The sequence below is a fragment of the Anser cygnoides genome, chromosome 1 (assembly GCF_040182565.1).
Source record: "Anser cygnoides isolate HZ-2024a breed goose chromosome 1, Taihu_goose_T2T_genome, whole genome shotgun sequence".
Lineage (NCBI taxonomy): Eukaryota > Metazoa > Chordata > Aves > Anseriformes > Anatidae > Anser > Anser cygnoides.
Genome location: NC_089873.1, coordinates 25312407 through 25333214, shown reverse-complemented (window position 1 = coordinate 25333214; position 20808 = coordinate 25312407). Strand labels below are relative to the sequence as shown.

Here is a 20808-nt window from a genome sequence, read left to right as displayed (position 1 = left end):
AGATGGCCCATATCTCTGGATAACTTTAAATATTGGCCTAACATTCTTTGCAGCCAGCATGTCCATACCACAGTGCAACACAGTTCTTTGTTGCAGAGCCTGGATATGGCTTAGTTATGTTAGCTTACCACTGTTCCCAAGCACAGAAATTCAGGAGGCTATTTCTGTGCAGTGAGAGACAGAGATTGATAACCAGCAGAGGACAGAGAAGCTGCAGAAACTAAAAAGGAGGGCAGAGAAGGGATAAAAACTCAGCAGCCAAGAGGAGAGACATAAATCTGAAATTTTGTTGTGTGATGGCCATGGAGGAATAGTCCATACTTTACATTCATTATTCTATGTTACAGGGATGGCAAAGTTGTAAAACTGACAGGATTTTTGTGCCTGAATAGTCCCTGATAAATTAAACATGAAACCATTGAAGAATCCAGGAAAATAAAAGGAAAAAAAAAAAAAAAGTGGCTATTGTCTGAATGAAATCATTAAAGCTTTTTTTTTTTTTTTTTTTAAATGTACAGGTAAACCTACTTCCAGAAATTCAGCGTTTCCTTTGCAGAAAAGAGGGATTGTGCCAGATAACAAAAGCCTTTTCAGGTAACTTAATTTCCTCATATATGCATAAGGGGTGAAGGTCTTTTAGTAGTCATCACAGTAAGTCTCTGAAATGAGACTGTCAGGCTTATAATTCCTTTGTGGTTTTAGTCATAAATGCATAGGGAGAAAAAAAAAAAAAGGTAAAAAAAGTAAGAAGAAAAAAAGTAAAAATGAGACAGGAATGATAATCCATTTCAGACACCACTTAAATACAAATAGCAGTTTTGCAGTATCTTTTCAGTTTAAAACATTGCATTGTTTAGCCACGGCACACTGCAGAATATAATTTGGCTATAAGAGTCTTATTTTAGGACTATTTTGTGTTAATATAGTGTATTAGTGTTTACACTTCAAAGCTCTGGGTTCAATGTAATATGTTTGTTCAGCTTTAAAAAAATGCTGTGGTACAGAGAAGGAGTTGGTGTTAGAGTTTGGTTCCAGTCCAGATACAGTTTACTGATAAAAACCCTTTGTGTATTAAGATCATAGTATCATAGAATGGTTTGGGTTGGAAGGGACCATAAAGATCATCTAATTCCAACCCCCCTGCCATGGGCAGAGACACTATCAAACAGAATCATCAGCCAGAAAAGTTCAAAGGTTATGGGCCAGTTGCCAGAGAATTCTAATTTACTATGGGTAAAATTCAGCTTCAAATAGAAACTGGACAAAACTACAGAGGGACATATTCTGGTCTCAGTTGCATCACTAAACATCCAGCATTGATGTTATTTTGGATTTATGATCTACCTTCATTATATAAACTTTGCTTTTTTTTTTTTTTTAATCCAGCAATAACCAACCACACATTTATTCCATTAGTATTTAGCTTTGTTTGGCAGATGTATATATATATATAAGATTGCTCAGTTTGATTGCCTTGCCTTGCCTTCTTCTCCTTTTATAAATATATAGGTTAGATTTAAGACATAAAGGAAGGATTCATCATGTCTCATTTAACCATTTAGAAGTTAGGTATCTTCCGCACCAGTATTCTCCAGTCAGTGGAGAGAGAGGGGCACCTTCAAAGACTTTCATTTTGTCCTAAACTATATATTTAAAGTAGGTTGGTTGAATTACACCCCGGAGGTATGTATCACCAATTACCTCTAACCACTAATGGTAAATGGAGCCTAGATAAGTAGCCTAGATTAAACGTCTGACTTCTGGATGCTCAGCTAAAGTTAAGGTAGCTGGTTCCTAATCAATACCATATTTTTTTTCCTTTTTTTTTTTTTTTTTTTTTTTACTGTTTCATTTAAAGATTGATCAATATTTAAAACTTACATGAAGAGTTCTCCTTAAAGAGCTGTATGTTGAGTGTCACTTGGACATTTCCTAATTTCCTGGTGCAGTCAATTGTCAAAACTGATCATAAGGAACATGCAGTATAATGAACATCTATCCAGGCCCTATGAGAGTTCTTTATAGTGAAGTCATATTACACCAGGTTAGTGATACATTTGGTTTTGGCTGAATTTTAAGTATCTTCAGTGATGCCTGCTGCCTTGGGTCCCTTGCACTGGAATGTGAATGAGAATTATATATGTGAATGAGAATTATTAGAAGAAGTATTATGATATAGTACCATTTCTGGACAAACTTGAGCAGATTTCTAAAAATTTCAAAGGACTTAAGGAATTGGTAGTTCCTACTCAAGTTGTATCAGACTTCCTTTAAAAAAAGCAATGGTTACTACTTGGAGGAAGGCAATTGCAGTAGTTTTATTATTTTTCCTACCACAAAACCACAAACAGAAGGGGCACTCACCGCACACTGAGCTTTCCCCTTAAAATATGCACATTTTCACACAAAATATGCTGTCCACAGACTGTGGTACAAGTCACTATGTGTATGTGGTGTGTTAAACTGTTCGGTGTTCTCTCCCCTTTAGGGAAGGGCAATTTGTAAGCATCTTATTCCATACTTATATTATTAGTGATTTCCTGGCAAAGAGAAACCTAACTGACTCTGAAGTCTCATTGAAATTAAAGTAGTTTTGTGCGCTTGGCAGCAGGGGTCTGACAGTCTTTCCCACCTAGTAACAGAGGGTTATTCTAGCCATCTGCTGAAGTACTGTCAGATAGAAAAAGGCTTACTTCTCACCTCTCAGTCATCAGTAAAAATGATTTTGAATCAAAATCAGCTGCAGTGTTTTAAAGTAGAAAGAAATCCATCTCTTAAATCTAGGTGTCTCCACATCAGCATGTGCCCCAGTGGCTAGGGCAACTGTTTCACTGCAGGAGTCTCATGCCTCTTGGGACACCATGGGGAATCCGGGCCACCCAGTTGGACGGGCAGGTTTAACACAGAACCTTTCTGAAGTCTTTCTGGAACAGCAGCTGGAGGTTCAGGCATCTATTCATCAATAGATGTCTATGTGTTGGCAACTGAATCCAACACTTGGTACCTAAGCTCCCCAAATTAACAGAAGTACAGTTTAGAGTCAGCACTGTCCAAAAGAGTATTTAGTTACAGCATTAATTTAGGGTTAGCTGAATAGCTCTGTGCTGACTGGATAGTCTACGCTGACATCCATGGACAGGAATGGGAACTGAGACTGGTGCAGAGGGAGTCATCTTTTTATAGACCGGGCCTCAAAGTGCAAGTGTCTGAATTCAGGGATGGATCCTCTTCAGTATTACTGCATGTGTGACATCTGTTTTAGTATGAGTGAAATTCACCTACAGAAGGTAAAATTAGAATCAGAAAGCTAAATCATTTGATTTCAGTGTAATGGTTAAGGGGACAAAAGGCATAAGTTAAAGCAAGTCTGTGTAGAGCCAGTTACATCCTTCCCCTTCCATTCATGTGATATAATTAGCCTTTTCCACTTCTTTCTTTCAATTGCATCCTCTGAAATACTTTTCTTCCCAACAGCAAAGTCGCCAAATATTAGGATTTGTTTCATTCTCAATTTTGAAATTATTTGAGGAAAGAACAGCTTTCATCAGTATTTCCTCCACATGAGAGTTTGTTTCCTTTCAAATCAGTGACTAATTTTCACTCTTGTGTGTTTGAGTCAACAGGGCTTCTCCGCAATTCCTGTTGAAGAGGATCAGTTGGTTTGTTATTACTGTGTTTGTCATTTAGTCAGCCCCCCAAGGAGCTGAGCAATTTCCTGTAAAAGTGAAAACGCAAAGTTGCTGCTCTAAGAATTATGTGATCTAATTAAAGACACACTAAGTCATAGAAAAGAATATCAGGAGCAAGGCTGAGAAGAAGGGATTACTGGATTTACTGTGGGTATGACTGTTGATATTGATAAGCAGTAAGGGTAAAGGTTATTTTTTTTAAGATGTTATTCTATCTGTTGATATTCCTAGACCATTGTGTTTTTTTGCTGTACAACTATTAAACTGCTAGGTTTTATATTTAACAGAAAGTGACCCCTCACATATCTGTTATATCAACTTAGCTGCTGTAAAGAAAATGAATTGTAGAAAATAATCAGGTCAGTGCCTGTTTTTTCCTTCATTTCTTTAATGGAAAATCTTTTCATCAGTCTGAAAATTCAGATTGGTTCTAAGCATATGTGAAGACAATATTACGGACACAGGGAAGCCAAACTGGAATAAGATTAGTTTAGAGGAGAAAAAAAAAAGAAAATAATTATGTGATATGTATGGATAAATAGGATTGAATAAGAGAAGGAAGGAGATGATAGAGGTTGCTGGAAGATGGACACATGGTAGTGATTTTTTTGATGAGGCATAAGAATGGTAAAGAATACTAAAATTCAGCATGAGAGCGACTGAAGAATTGCATGAATTGCATAAATTGCAGGATTGCATGACTAAAATCTTCCCATGAACAGCCAAAACCTGGAATCTCTCTGAGGCTGGAGAATGACTGGCAAAGGGATTTCAGGTGCTCCAACTCCACTGCACGTGGGGTCAGGATGGGGCTTAACTGACTCCTGGCACTGCTCTGACCTGACAGATGGGAAGGACTGAGGTCCACAATGTGAACAGAAACCCAATGGCCCAGCCTCAGTTTAGGGCATGGAAAAAAGCATCCTGATGTATGCACAACAAATTCTGTCTTTGATAGGTTTTTCCTAGGAAAGTAGTGGCAACATGTAGAGTATTGAAACAGTCTCCATGGTTTTCTCATTCCCTAAGTGATCCAGACTAGACTGTCTTTCCACATAAGCATTTGTCTTGCTTCACCTCTTCCAGGGCCCAGCCTGTGCCACGCACAGCTATTTTCTCTACCCATCCAGATCACCGATTCTTTTTGAAGTAATACTTTTGGCGTATGCCCCCCTTCTGGGTTTCTTTTTATTAGTGTCACTAGTGCAGAGATTTTATGAGTGTCCACGAGCCTTGGATCCTCCCCTGATCACCTGCAGGGCTAGCCAACAGTGTTAATCACACAGGAGGTTTGGGGATAGACATGACCCTGATAAAATTGGGTGGGAGGGAGAACCAAGATAGACCAGCTATGTGACTGAGCTCTCACTACGTTATATGTTTACTGTCTGGTGTTCACTGAGGAGCTAACCTCCTTCAGCTTTTCTCCCCTCTTGCCTGGCCAATCTGTCCTGCCTGTCCCCAGCTTACTCTGGGTCAGCAGATAAGGTGATGAGGTGAGGGGAGGGAGCAAGGGGAGAGTACAGCCACAGAACCCATCACGCCTTTAATGTTGGCCTCCTCGTTAGCCAGCAGTCGACACAGAGTGGCAGGGTTACTTGCTTTTATTTTCCACTTTCTTTGACCTGGATGGTATTGCTGTTTGACATAAGTAAATGAGACTGAGGGCGAGAGCAGCATTCCTCCTCCTCTGCCACTGTCCCAGGACTCCCGTCAGTAGCTGGCAGCGAGTGCTGGCCAGCTGCAGTGAGCCTTCAGAGCTGTGCTTACAGTCGCTGCAGCTGACTGTCACCCCTTTGGATGTTTGTCTTTGGATCCAGGAAACCCTGCGGGGCAACGTTGTAAGAGCGAAATTATAGATTAAAGTTATTTTCTGTGTTAATAATTCAGCACCTCTGTGACAGAAACATGCTTCTTTATAGGGGGATCCATTTCTTTCGCCAGCTGGCCCTTAAAAATGCCTACACATAAGCTGTGATCAGTTTTGTGCCTACTACCATTTTGCTACTGAAGTTGCTTAAAGCCTCAATGACGGCCAACAAAATCAGCATCTGTCTCTTCTGAGTTAGTTTGATTATAAACTACTTGCAGCAGGATTTCTGTGTTTTACTACAAGGTCAGATCTCAGCTAGGACTTCAGTAATAACAGCAAATGTGAAGACTGAAAGGAAGAACTGCAGCTAAATGAGTGTAATCACTCAGCTTTCACTCATATACTATTCTATCTGCTACTGTATTACCAGCACAGAATCATAACTGTGGCTCTAATCACACAACAGGCAAGCAAAATTTTCACTGAGATACTCTTCCAGAGTTTTACAGCTTATCTGTAAACTTTAGTTCTGGTATGCAGGGTGCACAGAGAAGAAGCCCTTTTGGAAGATATTGAAAAATCCTTATCTTCTAACTGCGAGGATACTTTAGGAATGAAGAAGCAAACATTGTATTTAATACTCTTTTCAATGCATCTGCCAAAATAGAGAAGTAACAAACATGGTAAATGATTAATCTAAACCAAAGCTGTGTTTGCTGATGCTTTTATTGGGGAAAATAAACAACACAAACAACACAGACATTTAAAAATGATGTGCTATCATTTGGTTATCTTTATAACTCTGAAACTTCACAGTTGTTTTCTATCATGGATTTCAGTGCATTCCAACCCACAGTTTAAATTCCTTTCCATCTAGATCTGGTTTCTTAAAAACTTTTTTTTTTTTTTCTATACTAAATATATTTAGATAGCCATTGTATAAATTTCCAGAAGTTACTAATAATTTGAAGTTTCTCCATTCTAAATATTTGGTGTGGGTTACTCTGAAGTTAGCTGTGTTACAGAGGGAGGGATCTCTGCATTTTCTGAATATGAAAACCTTTTAAAGACAGGCTCAATAGGCCTGATCAACAGATCAATAGTCAGTGAGTGGGATATCAAACCTGCAGAAATATGCACATCACAAACGAAGCTTATAACACGTTAAATTCATCAAAAGAGTGTTTAAGCAAGAAATCATCTTCCCGTGAAAACAACAGAAATTTTGCCAGGACTTCAGTGGGGTCAGGACTACCCCCAGCCTCCTTCAAATATTCAGCACCCGCTTTGAGTTTCGGAGGCACCTTGTTCTAAGTGCACGGCTTGTAAAACTCTGAGCATTAAAGGTTCTCTTTCTTTAGCAACCTCAAGGAGCAATGTGTAAGCTGTAGGAAAGTATTAATCTTTGTTTCAGAGTCTTTTCATCAGATAGGTCAAATGGATAACAGAAGGCAATTAAATGGAATAGATCTGCTTTCTGTGACAAGCCTGCAATGACCTCAAGTCATGTAAGGACAGTAGTTCAGCTAAAATCATCCATTCTCTGAAATCAGTACTGAAAAATGAAAAAATGCCCTTTTAATGGTCACCACTTTCATGGTTATATAGATTAGGGCAGGTTGCTATACATGACTGAGCAAAAAGAACTGGATAATAGGCTTTGATCAAAATTCACCGATCCTCTATGTGCTCAGGAGTCTGCCCAAGACTCTATGAAAGCTGTTTAAGCATCTCCTGATGTGAAGCAATCTTTGCAGCTGTTTAACACACCTTTCAAACCTACAAAGCCTGGAAAGTTGCCCAGCTGTAAATATCAGAAGAGGACCAGTTTGGAGCAATGCAATTTGTGCAGTCTGTTTCAGAAATAAGCTCTTTGTTCTCCAGAAGCCCACACCAGTCAGACAGATGGATGATCCCAGCACAGGAAGCAATACACATTTCTTCTAACTCACTGAGAAGACAAGTCAGAGAGCAAGCCTGAAAGGCAGGCAGAAATGACCTGTTATCACTCCTTTCTGCATATTGTGCTGCATCAGAAACTGCTGAGAAGTGTTGTGAGATGACTATCATTTTCTCTTTTTTTCCTGTGTGAGAGAATTTGAGATCCTGCTAGAGACAGTCTGCCACTATGAAAATCTAGGAAGATGCTCAGAAGATTTGAGATGAAAAGCCTGCCATATACCTCCAGTATTAGTGACCTTTCATGTTCTGAAGTGATGTTTGTCCTGCCTAAAGAAAAGCTACTGCATGAAGACTGCAACTATAAACGTGCTGAGCTTACGATGTCCTATATGAAAGGAATGAACAATATGATGGACTCAGAACAAAGCACAGCATCTTAGTTGTGTTTCATTCAATCTATAGCCTTGTGCTTCCTTACTCAATGAGGAGCTTTCAAGGTCACTGAATCATGTTGAAATTTTTTGAAAATTTTCTAATAGAACTGACTGTTGGTAGGCATTTTAGAAACAAAACAACCTTTTCATCACAGAGACAATGGTCTTAACTGCTTTTTGCTCCATGTTTTAAGAGCACACAATATAGCCTCTTTGATCTCAAGCAGAGTTAAAAAAAAAAAAAAAACATATCATAACTCCCCTTACAACATCAAAGGATAGCAAAAAGGAGAGGATAAAGAAGAGGGCACGTTTGTATTTGTCCTCTGTTTCCTTTTCTTTCGGTTAAGTGTTACTCATTTAAAGCAGTGGGTACTCACTTAGTTCAGCCTGTGGGATCTTCTCCTGTTGATTTCCTTACGCTTGCAGATCACCATATGTTTAAGCTGACCTAAACCCTCCATTTACTGTCAGTCCACGTGGCTGCAGCCATGTAAACAATGACCTGGCTACACGCCAGGAAGTCTCACTTTGCCCAAAAGTACCTCTAGCTGTTGGTAAACCTTTTGCTCAGCCCCACGTTGTAACTCTTAAATCAGCTATTCTTTATTGCATGTGGGCTGAATCTCATGTTACACTTCAGAAATCTGAGCCAAAGACAAGAAAATAACTTGGGAGCCGGAGATGGGGGGAGAGGGAGCAAGAAATCGTAGCTGTGTAAAACATTTGAAAGGCCTCATTAGATACCAGCGGAGCTGCTGCTGCTGTCATCTGATCTGTTTGACTCTGGTACTTCGAGAGATCGCAGCTGACAGAATGAAATCTGCCACCAGTTCATGTGACAAAAGGGCACTTAATTTTTTTGATCTAGAGGTGTTGACTTGCTTTGGTGGATCTTATACCTCTCGTTCCCATATGCTGCCCAGCTGTTCCTGCGACACGGATCTGTGTTTCATCCACTGCGGTGGTTAGAGGGCTAATGTGTGAATTCAGCTGAGAATGTGCAGTGGCTTCCTTACCCATCGAAATGGCACTGCAGAGAACACCACAGGCAGACAGAGAAGGGATTTTTAAGGTCGAGACTTGGAAATCGGTGCTGTTTGTTGGTGTTTTCAATAGTACCATTTCAGAGACGTCAGCATAAGAAGACTTCTTCAAACCAGAATTTCAATGAGGATTTTTTTTTTTCCAAAGTGAAAGTAGGTATCAGGCCTTAGGTCCTTTGCTTTATACTCGATCAATAGATTGCATAGCCTTTTAAATACTGCATAGCCACTTTAAAAGGAAAAATGTTCTTTTCTAGTATACATTTTTTCCCCTTTTGATCTTAAAGGTCTGTGCTACAAAAACTATGTATACTAAGATTAGGATTTTTGAAAAAGGGAATGTAATCTGGATGGGGGACTACAGTGTTGGGACTTGTCTTATTTCTAACTTGGTTTCCCAAGCTGACTGACACATCAACTGCTGAGCCTCTCTCACTTCTTCTACTATCAAATGTTATTGTTATTTAAAATGTTGCTGTTATTTACATACTTTGAAAGGACTGGTTAATTAACAACAGCTTGCAGAGTGATTTCAAGATGGAAAAACATGTCAATTACAACAAACAGTAAAGGCACTGCGAGCTAATTTTCATTGATGATGATGTTGATTAACAAATTTACAGCTCTGACAAACACTGTTACTGTTTCTGAGTGCAACAGTAGGTGGAGAATTGCCATGAGTACCGATGCAGCTGAGTGTTCAATGCTACTAACGTCTCTTTATTATTATGATAATTGTATTCATTGATTACGAGGAGTAGATTTACCAAAGTAAGGGACTGTCACTCTCTCATTAGCTCTGCCTGGTGGTGTGCAAACTGCGTGTCATCTCAAAGGAGCAAGTGCCTTGTGACAGTCTCATTTCCCTTTCTCCTTCTTCCAGCCACTTTATAATAGGCTCCCTCCCAGGTGGGTGCTAACAGAAACCCAACAGGGATGTGTAAGGAACCATACAAACAGAATGGTCTATATGGGGAATAATTCAGGAACATTGCCCCTTTTTTAGATCTCAAATCTAATAACCAGTTCCCTGAATTTGTTTAACCTTCTCTTTTTCGAGAGATGGTAGGTTTCCTTTTTTTTTTTTTCTTATGCCAAGGCATTTTACAATGACTTATGGCATCACTAAGGAGCTTCTCTCCAGTGGTTTGAGAATTATAGGACACTTCTCTTTTTTTCATCTGTCTCTACCCATTTTTATTATATTCTGCTACAGTAAATGGTTCACTGGTTATTGAATAATGTCTAAGTATTCTTTTGTATTTCCCCTAAACAGCTAAATTTCTGATTTATAAGGGGTACATTTAAAAGGGGTAAAGTACAAATGTCATCTCATTATTTTCAAACTCAGCTTTGTGAGTTAATACCATATCGGTTACTTGTTGCCCTAGCAACACAATTAAAACCGTATTTTAAAAAGGAAAAGATGCTCTCTACTTTCTGTTAAACAACCCTTTTCTGCTGCCTTGTTCTTATTTTCAGTGAAATATTGGCTTTTTTTTTAAATAAGAAAATTACACTTCAAAAAAGTGTGCTTTCTCAACATTATGGTCATTTTAACTAAAGCGATTGCTGAAAAATGTGCATCTTTGACAATTTTTATTTATTTTTTTTTGGGTGATTTAAGAGCTGTTGTTCTTGTCCCTTCCATGGTTCTGTTAATTGTTTTACATACCTATGGCTTAACATGTTTATGTTATATACAAGCTTGGTCTGGAACCACAGTTCTGCCTCCTTTCAGCTGCATGCTGTAGCTGTCACAGTAGGACAATCTGCCTCTTTTCTGTCTCCCAAGGCAGCATTGACCAGGGGGTAGCTTGGATTGCTGTACACTTCACTGGGTTTTGTATAAGTTTGATACTGCTTTTGGTCGACAGACCATTGTCGTGCTGATTGAAGACCTAGGCCATGAGGCTTCAGCTTCAGAGTCTGACTGCGCTAGGCTGTTCCTGATGGATTTGCTATGGTATCATGGATAGAGAGGAACAGGGCTTGGCTCCTCGAGAAGCTGTCTTTCCTTTTTACCAATGTAAGGATACATCAGAAAAAGATCTGTGAAGTCAGCTATGCATTGTGGAGGGCCTGTATGAGTTTTTGTAATTTTGGTTTTGGCTGAACACCAAAACTGTATGGTCAAACTTTATACTCTGAGAATTATTCGTACTTTATTTATTTAGTTTAGTTTTCTTGCATAGTCAATAAAAAAGCAGATCCTTTCAGAGAGCTGTTTAGAACCAGTATTTCTCCGAGTTCTCTGAGTACTGGTCTCTGTCTCCACTGCCTAAAGACAAACCCCAAGAATACTGCTTTGCTAGTATAGACACTTCAGTAAGGTAACTAAAATGATGCATAGGGGTAGGTTCAGTGGGACCATCAAAAATTACCATGGTGGAATGCCATTGTCTCTGTATGTTACCCATAGGTGGAAATTGCCATAGTGAAATGCCAGTGGTTATTACAGAGTGGATATGGAAAAAATAGCACTTGATCTAGCAGGTCTGCTCCCTGTGCATATATAGAAGCAAGTCTGCTAAATAAATGACTTAATGGGAGTTTACTGACTTATTCCTGTTATCGCTGCACAGGCAAGTAGACAGTAGTCTGTCTTGTCTCTGTACTATCAGCAAACAGGTAGGCACTTACAAAGTCCACATCAGTTATAATGCATAACACAACACAAAGAAGCCAGTGAGAGTATAATCTGAACATGCGGTGCTGTATTAATAACTGCCTGGTTTTGATTAGTAAAGCCTTTGCTCCTGCTAAATGGTGTGTGTAAGGCAAAGGACAAGATTAATTTTAGATCCCAGTTGAGCTTGAAAGGCTGAACTGAGTTGATCTGATGAACAGCTGATAAACATAGACAATCACAATGTCATTTTAACAGGAACAGTATGAAAAAGAATAGTTCTTTTCCTTGAATGGCTGCTCACAGCTCATCACCAGAAATAGAGCTTCAATTTTGTTTTTCATTTCGTGTACTGAAGTGGAGAGCATATGCATTAACAGAAAAGCTATACAAACAACTTCATAACATTAGCACAATGCAGTATGTCATTAAAAAATATAAGTGATGAGGTTTGGGAATAATGTGAACAGCTTGACTTTTCCCTGACTATTACTTAGGAATTTGAAATGTCTAAAAGTGAGGTGTGTTAGTGTTAATGAAAACCACCCTGCATGAAATAATGACATAAGAGCTCTATGCCTTTTTATAAGCACAGTAGGAACAGTAAATACATACCACCCATTGACTGCTATCACATCACAATATTTTGATTACTATTAATATTCACATGCCTCAGTAGTCTTGAGGGCTCTGGTACATCAGTCCTGCTCCCACTGCATTTAGTTGCAGAGCTAAGCCTCCCATATATTTCAGTAACTACAAAATGCAGCCTTAAACTGTCAATCTAGAAACAGGGATATGTTGTTATTTACTGAACTGTGTGATTACAGTGGCAAAGTCCCTTGGTCCTTTGTCAAACACATTTCTTATCCACATTAATTTTAATTAGGGCTGTGTGAGAAACACAAGTTTTGGAATTCTATATTTAGAAATAAAGGATTTCTGTGTAGAGGAAGGAGGAAAGGTATGTTTGGTTTTTTATGCAGCACTCATGCACTCACATATAAAGTGGGCCAGAGCTTGTAGCTGGAAGGGGGTACTCAGTGGGTATAAATCTCTCTGCTAGCAGTTCTGAATAGGATATAGGTTAAGCATTTTCTATTTTATATTTTTGGTTGATTCTTGCAGCTCCTCTGTACTGCTTCTGTTTTACACATTTTTTCCTTAACATCAGGAGATGAGCACCGTTTTCAGTGGTCTGCTGACTCTATTTCTCCTTCTCTTGGTACTTTTTCAGACCTGCAGCTCCCAGTTGCCACCCCAGAGTGCTTCAGTTGGCGTGGGCTGTCAAGGGCCAGCATTGCAAGCAACGTCACCCATGGCAGCAAAAGCAACGGCAAGACACACGCTGCCCATCTACAGCACTTGTGGAGCCAGGCTAATAGTGCACAGCTGTAAGCTAATCATACCTTACCCCAGAAACTGTGTGTTTCATAATGCATTTAGTTGGGAGTCAAGGATGCAGAATGTAGCGAGAATGGAAACCGCGGCAGATGGAGCACTTAGATGTATTGTATCTTTTTCTATATACTTACATGATGCTTTCTTTTTTTCCTGTATTAGCAAAACTTGTACATGCTTTGTGTGTGAACAACTAAGCGCTTATGTTGAGGGCATTTAGACTCCTAGACAGATAAATACAGATCCAGAGACACCCTTGAATGTTTAGGTCTCTCAGTGTCTGAGATGTTTCCTGTCCTCATTCCTGCCTTACCCCTACTATAGACACACATATATAGTCCTTTGCAAAGAGATTTCCATTAAGTAAAGAACTAAGAAATACTTGAGAACTAGCTGTCCAAATGCTGTTTCCTATATTTCAGTATCATGCAAAATTCCGTGGTCAGGGGCCCTACCATTCTGCAAGGGGAAGAAAAAAATTTGTTTAGCATAGATACTCTTAGATTCTCTTTAAGTGACGGCAAAACTGAGGCCTGGTGAGGCTATGTCTTGCCAAAGATAACACAGAAATGGGAGAAGAGTGTGAGGTCCCTCTTTTACCACTAATCACAGTCTTAGACACATATAATTTGTATACTCATCCTCTCATTGCATTTGCTGTGAGGTAGATTGATATTCAGAGATTTTAACAGACAGATTAATAATCACTTTTGTGAATATTCCCAAGTGTCGTTCAAGTTTCCCCATGTAATGAGCTTTTAGAGAACTGAATTTTTCCCCAGTTTTGTTTGTTTCTTCCATGTTTTTATGCTGATTCTTTTTGTGCAGACTATGGGAGTTGTGGCCTACTATCTAGAGAGCCACGTCACTTCCTGAACTAAATTAACTTGCACTTTTATGGTTAGCTGATTTATTATGAGCTATTCCTAGGTGTTACAGTTTCTCATAATATTTGGAATCGTAGTTCATGTCTTTCCTTAGTATAAGCATGCATTACCACATATTTGTGGTCTTGTATTACACAGAAGAAAGTGTTTATGATAGTGTAGTCTTTCCATACTTTTTTCTGACTTCACTAGAAATCAGTGTTAGATTTGGGTAGCTTTACTATGCACTTCTGTTATTTAAGCTGCTTGGATTTCTTTAATGTTTTTACCTTCACTCTGAATGTCCTGGGTTAGTACTGACAGCTTTTGTAACAAACAATTACAACATGGCCACAACACCCCTGCCTACATGCCCATGCATTTGCCCATAAGTACACTCAACCATAACTCCTTCCTAACACAGTTAATTAGTATGTATGGAAATAAACACTGAAAGCAAAAAAAAAGACTGGATAAAAAGCTTGATTCCATCCTGCTTGGTTTCACCTACTATGTTACCTAACCTTGGGTTAAAAGGAAATTATTTTCTCCCCTGCTTTTTTTATTCTATAGCTCATTTTGCTTCTAAAAGAGATGCAAAAGCTCTTCATTAATTCTCTGCATTGTTATTACTTTCCAGGAATCAGGTTTCAGCCTCACCAGACCACAAGGACATCTTTAAAGCTCAAGACATTTCTGTCATCATAAAAGCATATGTGCTAGTCACATCCTTAACACCTTTGCGGGCATTCATTCATTCAACCGCCACAGTCTGGCATCCACCCAAGAAGAAGCACTTCTCTGTAAAGGTAAAATGTTTTATTTCTTAGTTTCTGCACAATTTTAGGTAAAGTAGAGACAGAAAAACAGGTAATATGCATATTCTCTTTCCCCCTTTCTTTATTTGCAGTCCTGAGCTGATGGTGAATGTTCTCCTCAGGTACAGCTTTCATTTCTCAGAAAAAGTGGGGTTTGGTTCATGACAAAGGGGAGAGCTTGCCTGTGCAGTGGGAATTGTGAAGGGACCTGGGATTTGCTTGCTTCAAAGCCAATTTTTGTTGGTGGCACTGGGCAGCAGTTGCAAGGTTGGAGTTTTCTCTAAAGCACAGCTGCAGGGGTGCTCTGATTCAGTAACATCTTTTGCCTGTATATTGACAGTGTTGTAAAAAAGGAAAGTAAATATTTAAAATGTTTAGATTTCTTTTTTAGGTGCAGTAAAACAGAACGGATGAGGGTCAGGGCATTTCCAAATAAGGGGAAGGAAGAATACTGTGCAGAGGGCGGCTCCCCATGGTCTCTAGGTTTTATGAAGAAGGATGTTTCACACGTGCCTTACTTTGATTAAGTCTTGATATGTCCAAGTGCCTGGAGACACCACTCCAGGTCTCTATGTCTAGTTTGCTCAGCAGTCCTATGGATTTCCAAAGGTATCTTTCCATTCCTTTGTTCTTTCACCAAGGAACTGTCCTTGCAACATGGCAGCTCTTTGTGGAGGAACTGCAGTTCTGTGGCTGCTCTTTTCTTTTTCAAGGAACAAGTTCTCAAAGTAGCAGTGATTTTGTGAAATAACATAGCTCAACTCATGCAGCAGCCATCAGAGGATGGGTGCACTTTGCACATGTAACTCTCTTGGGGTAGGAGCAAGTCTCATATTTGAATCAGTGTGAATGTTGTGGTATCACTGCCAGGACTCTTGATGATGCTAACCATTTGGTATCTTTTACAATTTTAGTTCTCTGAAAGTTAAATGCCTACTTTAATCTCATTATCTAATTCTAGCTATTGGAGAAACAGGCATCTCTAAAGTATAAAACATCCCACTCAATTTAGACACTATTTTTGGAACGACATGTTTTTTTCTGCTAGAAATGTCTGCTTCCCTTCTGTTCTGCTGTGACTGCCTTACGGAACATGCCAAATTCTAGATGGCCAAAATTAGGTGAAATAAACCTACTTACCTTCATTTCATTCTTCAGAAGCTGTGGAACCGCATGGAGATAAATTATTTTGCAATTTGCCTGTGTGGGTTTAGGAAGACTACCAAAGGTCACCCACTTTAAAACCTTGAAATTCAGTATAATTTTCTGTATTAAAATGCTACAATGTCAAGAAGCATCACTATCATATCTGAAGTAGGCAGTATTTTAAAGGCTAATAGTCATTAGTGATTGTGATAGGGCTCTGTAAAATGGCTCCAGCTGAGGGAAGTCTGCTGAAAGGGGTGCCACCCATCATTTACAGAGCACTTTGGCAGCTGAAGAAGCAATAAAAGTGATAGATAGAAGCAACAGCATGTCAACAGTAGTTCCAATCTGGTTACTGCTGCTGTGGTGTTACATCTTCCACAGCTTTAGGCAGACTTGTCAAAATGGCAAGAAATACACAAAAAGTAGGCATCACACAAAGCACATTTGTAATGATGAAGAAAGTTAAATGTAAATCAACAGAATGATGGAAAACAGGGTGTATAAGACTGTCTCTCAGCTTAAGCAACATGCCCTATAAAAAGCCTGGGAGGAGTCAGGAAGTCTCCAGGAGAAGTGAAACACTGAGAATTTACTTAATGGCCAGACAGCACTACTGGGAAAATCATAAAAAGTCTTCTGTGCTTGGTGCAGAGGCATCAGACAGGAGTCATCAGAAAAGATGGCAGCGGTCAGGAAAGAATACCTGGGAGGTTTGAATTCAAACATGGATATCCTGTGAGATGAGATTGTATCAAGTTTCTAGTAAACTTTATGGAGGCATCACTTGATGCCGGTGAGATGTACAATGCTAGCATAGTGATCTCCTCTCCCAAACTATCCAGTGGAGCTATGCATATTCGTTCTAGCCAGGGAATCTGGTCCTGAATGCATATGAGAATGCATATGAATGAGTATTCGGTTTCTGCCAGCTCTAGTGTGTAGGAAGGGAAATTGTTACATTGTGAAGCTCCAATCTGTCAATAGTTCATAGGTGTCTAAGATCTGTTCTTCCAGTGGTTGACAGAATACCCACTTGTGTCACTGGGACCTGATCATGCCTATGGAAGAGACTTTTGTCTGGAAAAAATTCCTAATGTATAATGTTTTTTTTTTGTTTGTTTTTAATTTTCTGTATTGACATCATAGATGTGTTACCTTTAGTAATGTTGCACAATAATTTGGAGATTTGATTTGGAGATCTGTGGGCAAATTTTCTTGTACCGGTGTAATTAAACCATTATGGGTAAGAAAGAGATCTACAACTGTGGTTGACTTAATTACAACTTTACTAATGCAAATTCAGGATATTTGATCTTCTATGCACAATAACCCTTTACCTTTGCTGGAAGTAACCAGAATGTGGTATATGTGAAAGAGGCATTTTTCAAGACTGGATACCAAATGATACCAAATGATTTAGAGAAACTGTGTAAAGAAAATAATAAATTTAAAGTGTTAAATACTACATTCTCCACTGCTTGTTTGTTAGAAAACTATTGTAAATGACTCTTACTGTTCAAATTTTCTTATCCCAATTGGAGTGACAAGACTTCACAATGAATTCTTGAATAAGCATTGGCCAAATGACAGTTCGGGAGGAGCTCAAGTGCATTGTACATACCAGCTGCCTTTTTTTTTTGGGGGGGGGGGGGGGGGGGGGGGGGGGGGGGGGGGGGGAGAGATTATGCAGATTTTAGTAACTTGGTTCAGAAAGCAAAAGAAGCTAAATATTTAATTGGCATTAGGATTTTGTGTGTCATTAAGGAGTGACAAGAGTGCAGCTCTAGATTTGGGCCCTGGTTGGAAAGATGCAGGAAATGCAGGGGAGGGAATGGCTTTCTGTCACACAAATGTTTTGCTATGAGGCTTACATAATAGCTTTATTTCCTTGAGGAAAATTGGAAACCCTTTATTTAGACCATCTGTGCTTTGAAAAATTATTCATAAAATAGAAGATTTTAATTTTGCATATGGTATCAATTAAAGGAGGGGTCATTGTTAATGTGTGCAATAATCGCCTTCATATTAATTGCCTATGCATGTGTATTGAACAAAAAGATGACCCATGAATAATTTTCTGTTTTATAGAAGCTGGTTTGTAAGACACTCATATATGATTACTTATCTCCAGGTTTAACATACTATAAGTTATCTCCTTTTCTCAGCCACTAGCCTTTCCCAGTGCAGTCCCAGTTCATAACTGAGGGTGCATTTTTGTAGACTCTAGTGGTGCCTCATCCTGTGTCACCTGGGAAGGTGTTGGGGGCTGCTTTGAACTGCCCCATCTCTGGCTCAATGTCCCTTTGCTCAACTAAAATATAAGTCAGGTGCTTCCTGGATTTGAATTCATTGACTGGTGTATGTGCACAGACCTAGATACCCCTAGTTGAAACTATGATTTTAAGTGATTTTCAAGTTGTGCAGTGAAGTAAACATAATATATTAAAGCTGTTTGCTGTTGCTTAAGCTTTCTGTGGTATAAGTCACTATAACTTTCACTGAAATTCTCTTTCTAATGTATTAGCATTTGAAAAATTGAGTAAAGAAAAATATTTTTCATACTTAATATGTATGTAAATAAAACTGGACCCTCAAATATCCAGGAAATATGTCTTTTAATATGACATGGAGGTCTGGCTTAAAGCAGAATGCTGAAAATTAGATTGCAGTATTGCCCTCAAGTGGCCAATTTTGATACTACTTCAAGTAAAATTCAAAGATGAATATCAAATAGAACGCCTTCATGCAGATAAAGAGCAAAACGCTTAAAAACAGTGGAAAGACTCAGGATTTTTTTCTTTGTTTTATTTTTGGATTACCAGTTGTTGCCCTGACACCTAGCGAGAGCAAATGCAAAAGCAAATTACCATCAACTCTTAAAAAGATTGCAGGGTTATTTGGGAAGAAAAATTAAATGTGTGCATTAGGTGCTGTAAGAACTTAGCATGTGCATTTCACTATTCTTACAAATAGCCTGTGCAGAGAATCAAATTCTCTAATGGTCCCACTCCTGGGAGATTAAGCATAACGTAAATGCTCTTTGTTTTCTGTCCTTATAACATCTAGAACCCTATAATTTCCCTTTTCACTAATATATATATAAAAAAAAAGTCTGTTTGGACTGGGGAATATCAAAGATATGCTTATATGACATACTGTATCTGTCATAGAAAGGTACTCATTAATACTTAGGCAGACTGTACCTGCTTCTGGTAACCTGCAAGGTAAGACGCACTGAAGTGGAAGTGGAATATATATCTTTATATTTAATAAACTCCAGTGGACTTCAATGCTACAGAGCTCTCTAATGGATTTTTGAATCCGTTTATGCTTTTGGTCTTCCCAACAACCTGCAGCAATGAGTCTCTAGAGATTAATTATGTAGATTTTTTTCTTTGCAACTTCTACCTGATTATTAGTTTCATGTCCCTGATTCTTGTCTTTAGAGAAAGAATGAATAATCCTTCCTTCTTTACCCTCTCCATGTCTGTGCCAATCTGTCAGGCAGTGTACAAATAGAATTAAAATTCTTCCTGGAGCTCTTTTCTGCTCTTCTCAACATGAACATCCGAGTTTCTTTGGTAACAGCTCTAGACTGATTATTCTTTATAACAAGTAGGTATGTCATAAATAAATCTTAACACACTAATCCAGGCCCTTAGCTCTCTGTTTTTCTTCTGGTTCGTAGATCTTCTTGCTCTGGCTCTTCAATCCAAGCAGCTTTGTAAACATGTCTCCACATGGCTCCCAACTTTCCCAGTCCTATCTCCTATTATCCTGATTCCTCTTCTCATTTTTCCCTTTCTGCCTTCCAGCTTCCCTTAATCAAGCTGGTCCACATTTGTTTCTCACAGCAAGCTGGAAAATGTTGTTAGTAAATCACCTTTACTTTTCCACTAAGAAGTTGATGCTGCATTGGGAATCAATTCTTAGTTCAGACCCATTCAAAGGACTCAATTTAGTGGTTGCTGAAGCTAGTGAACATCAATAACCAGTGACATCAATAATCTTTGGACTTAGTGTTAAGAGCAAGGATCTTTAGAGAAAAGTTTTCTCAGAGGGTCTTTTCTCCTTTATTCACCAGCAAAGATTTAAAATAAGACATCCAGGAGCAAACACTGAAATAGGTGGACATTGTCCACTGAACTTGATAAACAAAGAATATCCTCTGAGTAAGTATGCTTAAACAGTGCTGAGGGACAAGAGGGTTTGTTGTTGTTTTCCGCACCTTTTAGATACCATTTCTTTATAATAACTTAGGCAAAGAAAAATATATATATATCAATGTGAAATTTACTGTATAGAACAGCTGAATAACATCCTGGTTTCCCCCTTCATAACAATAGCATACATAAAAATAAACCACTAGTGGACTAAACAGACCTACCTAAAGCTAACACTATCAGCTTATGATAAATTACTGCACTATTGAGATGTATTCTAGAGCCATTGTTTTTGATTATGAGTAGTTTTTCTCCCATTATATGTGTTAAAACTATATGCTGTGATCAGTGAAGAGGTTTGTCTGTGCTAGCAGGCAATACAGGAAACAGTTTCATTTCAAAATCTGTTTTTTTTCAGGCCTTCTATGTGGAATCAGTCTATATTTTTTCAGACACTTTAGATATCTAGATACATCTATAGATATAGTTAAAGAGATTCTTGTTTGTGTGTAAGAGTATTTCTGTATCTATGAACAACTACTTACATGCAAAAGTATTTGGTCTTGGTGAAAAAATATCACCAAATATAGATTCAGTAAGAAGAATAAATGTACGAAAGTGTACTGAAAGTACACAGCTTACACTGAAAAAGTTAGAAGAGTGATTGAGTTTATTCAAGTGAAAACATTCTTGGCAATTTTCAAAGAAAGGTGGTTACATTCTTTTGAGACCCTGCAGATCCAATTGATCAGAAAGACGTAAAAGCTCTGATGCATAGCAAAACAGTCTGGAGAAGATACCCTTTGTTATTTCAAAAAGTGCCTTTTATTTATTTTTATTTGATTTTATTTTGTTTTGTTTTATTTTTAAACCAAAGGTCATGTTTTATATCAGCAGC

The 20808-nt window shown here is 38.6% G+C and overlaps 1 protein-coding gene across 3 annotated transcripts in view; it reads left to right on the top strand.

Moving 5' to 3' along the window:
- The window catches only part of CPED1 (cadherin like and PC-esterase domain containing 1), a 152753-nt gene that overhangs the window by 36413 nt on the left and 95532 nt on the right, over nt 1-20808 (top strand). For all 3 annotated transcript variants that reach the window (XM_013194593.3, XM_013194592.3, XM_013194594.3), the window contains 3 exons: nt 519-594; nt 12751-12907; nt 14421-14589. In XM_013194593.3, the coding sequence (XP_013050047.3) occupies nt 519-594; nt 12751-12907; nt 14421-14589 (402 nt within the window). The remainder of the gene's footprint in view (nt 1-518; nt 595-12750; nt 12908-14420; nt 14590-20808) is intronic.